The sequence below is a fragment of the Monomorium pharaonis genome, chromosome 9, assembly GCF_013373865.1.
Source record: "Monomorium pharaonis isolate MP-MQ-018 chromosome 9, ASM1337386v2, whole genome shotgun sequence".
Taxonomy (NCBI): Eukaryota; Metazoa; Arthropoda; class Insecta; order Hymenoptera; family Formicidae; genus Monomorium; species Monomorium pharaonis.
Genome location: NC_050475.1, coordinates 22,023,315 through 22,032,886, shown reverse-complemented (window position 1 = coordinate 22,032,886; position 9,572 = coordinate 22,023,315). Strand labels below are relative to the sequence as shown.

General features: G+C 38.2%; 3 protein-coding genes across 7 annotated transcripts; 2 read left to right on the top strand and 1 right to left on the bottom strand.

The window, feature by feature from the left end:
* Positions 1-2,440: 2,440 nt before the first annotated feature.
* LOC105835251 (prostaglandin E synthase 3) lies at positions 2,441-6,391 on the top strand. Its single transcript, XM_012678344.3, has 4 exons — positions 2,441-2,584; positions 4,546-4,915; positions 5,027-6,097; positions 6,165-6,391. The coding sequence occupies exons 1-3, from the start codon at positions 2,568-2,570 to the stop codon at positions 5,150-5,152; spliced, it is 513 nt and encodes a 170-aa protein (XP_012533798.1). The 5' UTR covers positions 2,441-2,567; the 3' UTR covers positions 5,153-6,097; positions 6,165-6,391.
* Positions 3,419-7,915, bottom strand: LOC105835253 (INO80 complex subunit C). Of its 5 annotated transcripts, XR_004964624.1 has the most exons (6): positions 7,751-7,915; positions 6,407-6,595; positions 6,130-6,197; positions 5,791-6,010; positions 4,266-4,340; positions 3,419-4,047 (listed from the first exon to the last, which is right to left on the bottom strand). XR_004964624.1 is itself a non-coding variant. In XM_036291964.1 (4 exons), the coding sequence occupies exons 1-4, from the start codon at positions 7,884-7,886 to the stop codon at positions 5,879-5,881; spliced, it is 525 nt and encodes a 174-aa protein (XP_036147857.1). In that variant the 5' UTR covers positions 7,887-7,915; the 3' UTR covers positions 5,526-5,878. The 5 variants fall into 5 exon arrangements, 2 of the variants coding, with proteins under 2 accessions (XP_036147857.1, XP_012533800.1); XR_004964623.1 differs by having other exon boundaries at positions 3,419-4,340; XR_004964622.1 differs by lacking the exons at positions 3,419-4,047; positions 4,266-4,340 and adding an exon at positions 5,526-5,724.
* LOC105835249 (triosephosphate isomerase) lies at positions 7,778-9,484 on the top strand. The gene is made up of 3 exons (XM_012678343.2): positions 7,778-8,025; positions 8,567-8,820; positions 8,960-9,484. The coding sequence occupies exons 1-3, from the start codon at positions 7,917-7,919 to the stop codon at positions 9,338-9,340; spliced, it is 744 nt and encodes a 247-aa protein (XP_012533797.1). The 5' UTR covers positions 7,778-7,916; the 3' UTR covers positions 9,341-9,484.
* Positions 9,485-9,572: the final 88 nt, after the last annotated feature.

Below are 9,572 nucleotides of genomic sequence, written 5' to 3'. Positions count from 1 at the left end.
TCTTATATTTAAGATCATCTTTTAAGTACTGTCCTAAGATGCCATCAGCCAATCACAGAGCCGTATTAGCATCTTTTAAAACATTGCTTGAGACGATCTTTAAATAAGATTCGACTATGCTCTAGTTTACACCGAGCACTTAATTGGTACGCGTATCAAGTAGTGAATTTAAGCTGATTAGCCAATAATTAAACACATTCACTAATTATTTACTATTTGATACGCGTACCAAGTGCTCGGTGTAAACTAGGTCTATGAATACCAGCCTTAGTGTCATTTTCTTTTCTGTTAATATAAATGCAGAAATAATCTCGCGAAATGAAAAAATTACGACCAACAAAGTAAACATTACTTTATAAGTTAAAACGCTATCAAGAAACGAAATTTTTATAATTAAAATGTTTTTCAATTGATAAGTTTATACGTGAAAAAATCTATCAGAGTAAGCTCACGTTTATAGAGAAATTAAAAAAGTAAGATTGAAAACATTAATGTAAAAGTTGATTGGTCGAAAACGGTCTGAAACCGCGATACGAATTCGTTATATTTTACCCTACATAATAAATCAACGTGCGAAGTGAAAATTTGGTCAGGATTGACAGTCTTTAATTTTTAGTCTATAATCTCGTCGATGACGGTACACTTAAGATTTTAAATTTCGCGGTTATATTCGTGATCAACTTTGGATTCGCTGCCTCATTCTACCATTATAAACTACGGCTAAAATCACATGGTACGGAATAGAATTGCGGAATAGAACGTGCGTCATAGAAGTAACCAATCAGGGGCTCGATTCTTGAATTCATTTGCAAGAGAAACGTATTCGCAAATTCTGTTCTTACAGAAAAGTTGAAAATTTATTGGCTATCGTATGGCTTTTAACCAATAAACTTGCAACTTTTCTGTTAGAGCGGGTATTTGCGCATACGTTTTCTTGCGAATGAATTCAAGAATCAAGCCCCTGAGCTATTCTGCATGTTCTAATACGCAGTTTTCTATCACGCAAGCTAAGGCCGAAATCACATGGTGCGGAATAGAGCTGCGGAATAGAACGTGCGTCATAGAAACAGCCAATCAGAACTTTGCCGCATTAGAATGCGTTGATGCGGCAAAGCTCTGATTGGCTGCTTCTATGACGCACGTTCTATTCTGCACCATGTGATTTCGGCCTAAGTTAGAATGAGAAAAAATATATTTGTCTTATGCTAAGACTCCATGTATGCGGTGAGCTCCGGCAAACGCTTGCGGTGACCAATCAGAATTCAAGCGCTTGCTATGACTTGCCAGAACCCGACGTACGCCTGGTTGCTGATTGGTCACCGCATGCGTTTACCGAAGCTCACCGCATACCTGAGGCTCGATTCTTGAATTCATTCGCAAGAGAAACGTATTCGCAAATTCTGTTCTTGCAGAAAAGTTGGAACCTTATTGGCTATCGTATGACCTTTACCCAATAAACTTGCACTTTTCTGTTGGAGTGGGTATTTGCGCATACGTTTCTCTTGCGAATAAATTCAAGAATTGAGCCTCTGGGGCCCAATTCTTGAAGTCATTTGCAAGAAAAACGTATACGCAAATACTCGCTCTAACAGAAAGTTGTAAGTTTATTGGTTAATAGCCATACGATAGCCAATAAATTTCTAACTTTTCTAAGAACAGAATTTGCGAATACGTTTCTCTTGCGAATAAATTCAAGAATCGAGCCCCTGGAGTCTTAGCATTATTCTAAAACCTTCGGCACACGATACGATTTTTCATGCTAGATCGCATACAAGGCATCTTAATACGTGTCCTGATTGGCTCAAATGATTATGTCACCAATCGTAAGCCAATGAGAATACGTAGTAAGACGTCTCGTATGCCGTATCGTGTGCCGAAGGCTTAATTTATCGCAGTGCAGCAGTGCAGGAATAAAAAACAGACCATATGTCAAAGAATTCTAATGCCCAATTTCTTCACTTCCCGATAAAGTTATCCGGAGGATAAATACCAAGTTTAACCAATCACGTGCATGGATCTGGTAGTTTATCTCCTGGATAATTTTAAACGCAAGATAACTGGACATGAAGAAATCGGGCATAAGGGCTCTGACAGACCAGGGGCTCTATTCTTGAATTCATTCGCAAGAGAAACGTATTCGCAAATTCTGATCTTACAGAAAAGTTGGAAATTTATTGGCTATCGTATGGCTATTAACCAATAAACTTACAACTTTCTGTTAGAGCGAGTATTTGCGTATACGTTTCTCTTGCAAATGACTTCAAGAATCGGACCCCAGCGCGATTTCCGTCGCGCGCGGCGCGCGATATCCAATGGGCGTACAGAGATGAGCGGAAAAGCGATTGCTCATTGGACATCGCGCGTCGCGCGCGACAGAATTGCGCTGATCTGCTGGAGCCATAATTCTCGAATCTCGAATTTCGACTCTCGACTCTCGAATCTCGAGAGTCTCGTGCTCGTAGCGCGGAGTGCGCGGACAGCGCGCGACGCGATGCGTGAGTGCGCTACATGCGCTGTGTGTTTGTTTCATTCTCCTTGCGTGTGCGAACTGCGAAGTCGTCGGAAACATGACGCAAGAAAGCCAGTAAGTATTCTAAGATCGGCATAAATTGATGTAGCAGTTGTTCATGTCGTTAGGAGTTGCCAAGATAGCGGGTTCCGCATGACCACGTGTCCGCACACAGCCGTCGATAACTATCGTGAACGTGTACGAATGCCGCCCCGTGCTTCTCGCGGATCATCGCCATGTTGGTGGGACGTCCGTTTGGTTTTATTGATTCTCAAAGTTTCTAGATAAGATACGACACGCGGCGATAATCTTTCTCCCGAGAAAAGATTCGTAACGGGAGTAGTCGTTCCGTACCATTCTCGCGTCGTCTCGTGTGTCCCCGTCCCTTCACCTCGCACGTCAACCTTCCTCACTCCCGCACACGAAACGATCACGAATGGCGCGGCGCGCGCGCGCTCGCGGCGTGCCGGAAGATTACGGACGGTTCGTGGATCTCGTTCGTTTCTCGCCGAAATGCTCAATACCTTTGCTTCTCGCTACGGTTATTGCGATAAATGAGAATCTCTTGGCGTGTTGATATACTGCGCCGCGAACATGCGTCTGTATCGCATGACGACTCGAGGCATCGAGCCATTTTCGACACTTTTGCCTTAACCTATAAGAGTACAACAGATCCCCCCTCTCTTTCTCTCTATATGTATGTGTGTGTGTATATATATATATATATATATATATATATATATATATATATATATATATATATATATATACATCGTATGTATATAAAATATGTATGAATATATCCACCGACGTACACGTGGAAATCAACCGATTTATTTGCACGATTTTTCACGGTACGTAATAAATACGAATTAGTCTACGGGAATATTTTAAAGATAGACTTTAGAATACAGCGAAAATTGTGAGGCAACACTTTATTTTGCACACTCGTTAATGCTCGCACTAATAAAGAATAGTAATACAAAAATAATAAGAATGAAGGAAAGGACAAGGATATACAAAAAAAAGAAAAAATTTTAAATGCTTCCGAGCACCGATATTTAGCTAGAACGTTTCAAGGCTGATAAAAGTGTAGGTGCGTAGTTTAGATGAGCTGGAAGTGGTAAAAATTATAAGAAAATTACATTCAGCACCAAGGTCGTGGTTCCACTGCAGGTCGAATAGCTGATCTTGGCTGCATTCTGAGATATCCAAATGTCTTGATGGTGCAGTTATGTTGCCAACAATCATACAGTAACTAATTTAGACAAACTCTGAACAAATTGAAACAGCATTATGTCTGTTAGGTTCAAATCATGAATTCTATTTTTAACAATGGCAAATTGGTAGCAATATGTCATTAATTTGTTATCAATCATTTGTTATTGTCATGTTGCTGTTATATTGCAAACAATATAATGTATTATTATTGCTAACATTTCCTTTTTTAAATGTCCTCAACTGATTGCCTGTATAAGTAATCATGTTGCTGAATTCGTAATGTGTTTTATTTCGATGTCAACATATGTATAGTAAATCTATAACACATGCAATGCATTAGTTTGCTCAAAATGCTATATCATACTTAGTTATCTGGGTTTCGATACTTACTGTTAGTACTGAAAATCTACAGTATATCTGACATAAACTATAGATTTTTAGTACTGGCAGTGAATATCGGAACTCAGCTCTTATATATCTTTATGTATGACATAAAAGATTTAAGTTTCATCAGATTAGAAATCTTTTTACTCACATGTTTGCTCTTTGATTATTTATAGGTTTATTACATAGTTTTTTCTCTATTAAACTGATTCATTTGTCTCTTGACCTAGATGAAAAAAGATAACTTTTAGTTGCACAAGAAAGATACACTTTTCTATTATTATAATAGCATATTATTAGAAAAGGAAAAAAACAGATTTGCAGAACAAGCATGAGAATGTATTTAATTCGTTTTATTTTGAATAATTGAATATTTAAAGTTCTTCAACTTTGACATTTTGTATATTTAACACTTTCTTTTACACTTTTAGGATACCTCCCCCACCAGTCATGTGGGCTCAAAGAAAAGATATCTTATATGTTACTATCTGCCTAGAAGACTGTAAAGATCCTATTATTGAAATTGATTCAGAAAAGATATATTTCAAAGGAGAAGGAGGCACAGATAAAAAGATGCATGAGGTTATGATTAATCTGTATAAAGAAATTGATCCCAACAAAACCATAACAAATATGAAAGGCAGGACTTTTGAATTGGTTCTTGCCAAAAAAGAAGAGGGACCATATTGGCCACGGTTAATTAAGGACAAAACAAAGGCTCACTGGTTAAAGAGTGACTTTAACAAATGGAAGGACGAGGATGATACCGACGATGAAGGTAGCCCACCAGATTTAGAAGAGGTAAGCGTGCGTAAGTCGCGCGTATTGTACATTCTGCAGTCTACGGACCGATATCCCCTCGCCCTCCCAAGATATTGCCCATTGAATAACGCATTTTCCTCGTTCTCGTAGATGATGCGACAGATGGGTGGCCTGAGTGGATCAGGCGATAGTAAGCCAAATTTCGACGATTTGGACGAATTAGGGGACAACGATACTGATAGCGACGATGAAGATCTTCCCGATTTATATGATTAAAGCGAAATAAAAAATAATCACACATTGATCAAGTAATTAATTACATTAAAGACAAATGGCAAGCTAAGAATAGTGCACGGGCAATATTTCAGTAGGCCTTGCTATTTGTACCTTCAATTGCAAATTTGTTGAAATGGTCGCGTTGCGAGTAGCAAACGGAGCGTGTGTAAACTGAATTGGGAAAAAAAGAAAACTAAAGATACAGTGCGGTAACAATCGAACGGTAACAGCTCTCAAAAGTCCTTCAAAAATTTCCCTGTCTCCCCTTTATTAGCCTGTAGTACATATATTAAGTTATAATGGACAAGCTTTTTTAATAATGTACTGTATAAAATAACACAAGATAAAAAGGAAAAAATGGGAATAACCAAAATTGCGAGTAGAATTGTTTATTTTGGAGAATCCTTCAAAGTATTGGCAAGCGCAACAGTGTGATAAATGTCAGAGATAAAAATATTGACACTTAATTTTCTCTCACTCACTCGCACACGCATGCACGTACACGCACATATACACGTGTATACAATTGAATCATTCCGTCTTTTCCATCCCTATCGGAGTATTCCCGTTTTCTGTAAATAAAACTCGAGTGTGTTCATTGCAAAATATAGACGTTTGTATATTAAGATATAAATTACGAATTTGTGTTGGCCCTGAATGTTGCGTTACTGGACTGTACATGGACCATGATGTACGACGTGAATGCAAGGCCACATCGTCCGAATTTTAACCAACGATACTAGACGCTCCACGTAATGCCAAATATCCAGCTGTTATATCCATCGGCAAACTGCGAACCGTTGCAAATTCTTCAGCGGTGGCATAATACAATTTAGTTTGCGGATCTGTGTATCGTGCCTGTAAACGAAATGCAATTTACTTGATCAAGTGCAGTTTATGTAAGTTGACAGAAGCGTCGCGGGAAAGCGTAACGAAGGCTAGTTGGTAAATATCACAGCGGTGATTTTTATACTCACTGGTAATCCGGAAATATCAGAGTACTTTTTTGCAGGTTTGAAGCTTGGTGGTGCATTGATGGAACTATCTGAAATTTATGCAAATTTACTCTAAAAGGATACAACAGACATATTTCTCTTTGAATATCTCTTTCATGTCATGCAAGTTTCTTTTGCTTTTAATCCCATGTACAATTTGAAAATGTTACATTCTTGTTGCAGTTTAAATATTTCCTGACTAATGTATAAACTTAATGACGAAAGGAAATAAAAGTTCCGTCTCATATTCGATGCATACAGTGTTTTACTGTCGCTGGCCATGGTAACGAACGTTCCTGAGCCAAAACTTGTTTCAATGACCGCCAAGTACGTTTTTTCCCAGTGGTGCTAGTCTGTCGAAATTTCTGTTGAAAGGAGCGATTTTTAAACACGGGTTGCGGCTTTTTATTAGCTTCGATTATTTCCTCGCTCGCCATTTCGATATTTTCTAAAACAAATAAATAAATCTCGAGCGTGCAATTTCGGACTCAAGGAATTTGAAGCAACATCGAAATCTGGAAAGGGGTAGGGGATGGGAATTTCGCAAAGAATGTTGCTGTTGTAAAGGAATCCATTTTTTTGTATTTGTAGTTTTAAAAAAAGGAAGAAAGTGGCTGAAGATAATGGCTACATACATATTAAACTACATATCGGTTTACCGGGGCGCTCTTACATCAGCGACTTATAACGCGCGAGTTCAATTGTCGATACTTATATTTTTTATTCTACATGAACTTTGAAATTTTCGAGCGAGAAGTTGATATTCTTCAGCCTTGCGTTGTAAAAATCTCAATAGATTTGGTCAGCAATGTTGTCGACGAAAATTATATCAATGAGCACTATTTACGTATGCTACATGACTCGTAGCAAACCATCACTTCGACACTCTATCAGTTGTATATATCACAAATATCGTAAGTATAACACACACTTACCTTTTATTCTATCAACAAGAAAATTCTAATCTATATTATTACTTTTTTTTTGGAGGTTTAAGTGTCAAATCTTATGTAGATATGCGACACGTATGTCTCTTGCCCTTGCAGGCACAGTATCCTGCCCCTCGTATAGTTTTTTCTTTGGTATAACTTGTATAGTTTTTTCACTGGTTTTTATAGCCTAATATATGCTATCTTGTAACTCTTCGTTCTGGATTATTCCATTATTTTCCTTTTGGTTCGTACCCTAGTCCTTTGTCATAGACCCTCTCTATATTATTACACTAGTCGAGAGGTTAGGAATCTTGTTTAATCTGATGTTGAGTTAATATAGTGAAAGAAATGGGAACGTAGGAAATTTTTAAAAACTTAGCGATTTTGTCGAAGCGTCGAGATAATAGACTAGAAATAGAATCAATAGGGAATAAATATACGGCAATTCTCGCGTGATTTATGATCCGGATTGAGATTTTCAACCGGCTTTTTGTTGTCTCCTCTCACTTTATCTCTTTCTCCTTCTTTTTTCTAATATATTAAACCAAGTGGTGGGGAAAATCAGACATGTAACGAAAATATGCGTAATACCAGGGGTAGAGAGACTAGAGTCGCGGTGAACAGAGAGAAGAGAGGGGAATGGGGGGCAAGCAGATACTTTAATCGTTCACCTTTGCGCGCGCGCGCCAAGGTCAGAGTGGTCAGACCCGTAGTAGATCGGATCAGGGGTTTGGAGTTTCGAGCTCGTGCATTCGACGAAAAGAAAACCGTTTCATTACAGATCGTACATCGTACGTCAAGTTGCATCAGCTCTTACGAGACGTGCAAACGAGAAAAATGGAACGTAGATTCTTCGTGGGCGGTAACTGGAAGATGAATGGCACCAAGAGCGAGATCAATGATATCGTCGCGTTTCTCAAGACTGGCCCACTCGATCCCAATGTCGGTACGTAGATATCCCATACAGGCATTCTGTGCTTTTTGTATCAAGGTAATCACGAATGGTAAATGATTCAGAGTAAGTGACTACGTTTACACGACACCCTTAAACAGGTTTAATAACATCGATACTTCTAGAGGTGGCTAATCATAACCATTCCATTCTTCCGAGGAATGGCTGTAGTTGGCCAGTTTTATAACTCCGACGTTGTTAAACCCGACGTAGTCAATGAGATTTCAACAATCAACATTTGTTATTTACTTAATTATCACTTTCAAATTCAAATTGCAAACACATGGTTAAACAATCACGCGCGCACAGAGAAATTTAAGCGACAGAACAGATAAAAAAAATGAAAATGTAATCATGTTTAAAATTGTAAAACAATCGCGAGTTACATTCTTGCAGAATCTTTAGACATGTTTAAAAATTTAATAACGATGATCACATTTTTTCATAACTTACGCAACGCATCATACTATATCATTTCGTTTAATTTTTGCTCCGTACCTTTATTCAATACAAATGGCACTTTTGTAATTTGCAGAAATTATAGTTGGCGTTCCATCAATATACCTCACATATGTAGCCTCCATCGTCCCCAGCAACGTTAGCGTAAGTGCACAAAACACATATAAAGTTGCTAAAGGAGCATTTACCGGTGAAATTAGTCCGGCTATGCTCCTAGACAATGGCATTCCCTGGGTGATTCTTGGCCATTCCGAGCGTCGAAACGTGTTTGGCGAAACTGATGACTTAATTGCCGAGAAGATTGCACATGCCTTAGAAGCTGGATTAAAAGTAAATATAAAGATCAATCGTATTTTGCTGAATATGCAATTTCAAGTGTCACGTGCAAGAACATTATACTTTGTGTGTAAAGATGCAGTTATAACGAAAGGAGAAAAGAGAAAGTGGATAAATATTTTTGACCTCTTAGGTGATTGCATGTATAGGTGAGAAATTGGAGGAACGCGAAGCAGGAAAGACCGAACAAGTAGTTTATGGTCAAATCAAGGCAATAGCGGATAAAATTAAATGTTGGGACAACGTGGTTTTGGCTTACGAACCAGTATGGGCGATCGGTACAGGTAAAACTGCGACCCCGCAGCAAGCGCAAGAAGTTCATGAAAAATTACGAGAATGGCTGTCAAAGCATGTCAAGTCCGAGGTTGCGCAAACTCTTCGAATTATTTACGGTGGTTCTGTGACAGCAGCCAATGCCAAAGATTTGGCAAAGGAGAAAGACATCGACGGATTTTTAGTTGGTGGCGCATCGTTAAAGCCAGACTTTGTACAAATTGTCAACGCTCGTTGTTGAACATGTGTCACATGTTGGTATTAATCAGACAAATAGATGTATAATTTTAATAAGACTACATCAATTGGAATTTATTCGTATTAGAATTACATACAAGTTATGTATTTTTTTTCGAATATATGTAAATAAAATTGTATGTTTAAATATGGCATAGAGGACAGAATGGAAGAGACGTTTCCCCTTAGTCATATTCCATGTAAAGTTCTTGAGAAAATTTGTTGTCAGACAATTG

What these genes read in the sequence shown, in the direction of transcription:
- LOC105835251 (XM_012678344.3), top strand. An exon ending in GCCCACCAGATTTAGAAGAG is followed by an intron (nt 4,916 to 5,026) that starts GTAAGCGTGCGT and finishes TCGTTCTCGTAG; the next exon opens with ATGATGCGACAGATGGGTGG.
- LOC105835253 (XM_036291964.1), bottom strand. Translation starts at nt 7,886, where the DNA reads ATGCAACTTGACGTACGATGTACGATCTGTAATGAAACGGTTTTCTTT. An exon ending in CTTGGCGCGCGCGCGCAAAG is followed by an intron (nt 6,596 to 7,750) that starts GTGAACGATTAA and finishes TATTTGTTTTAG; the next exon opens with AAAATATCGAAATGGCGAGC. An exon ending in CTGATATTTCCGGATTACCA is followed by an intron (nt 6,011 to 6,129) that starts GTGAGTATAAAA and finishes TTTCGTTTACAG; the next exon opens with GCACGATACACAGATCCGCA.
- LOC105835249 (XM_012678343.2), top strand. Translation starts at nt 7,917, where the DNA reads ATGGAACGTAGATTCTTCGTGGGCGGTAACTGGAAGATGAATGGCACC. An exon ending in CCCACTCGATCCCAATGTCG is followed by an intron (nt 8,026 to 8,566) that starts GTACGTAGATAT and finishes TGTAATTTGCAG; the next exon opens with AAATTATAGTTGGCGTTCCA. An exon ending in CCTTAGAAGCTGGATTAAAA is followed by an intron (nt 8,821 to 8,959) that starts GTAAATATAAAG and finishes TTGACCTCTTAG; the next exon opens with GTGATTGCATGTATAGGTGA.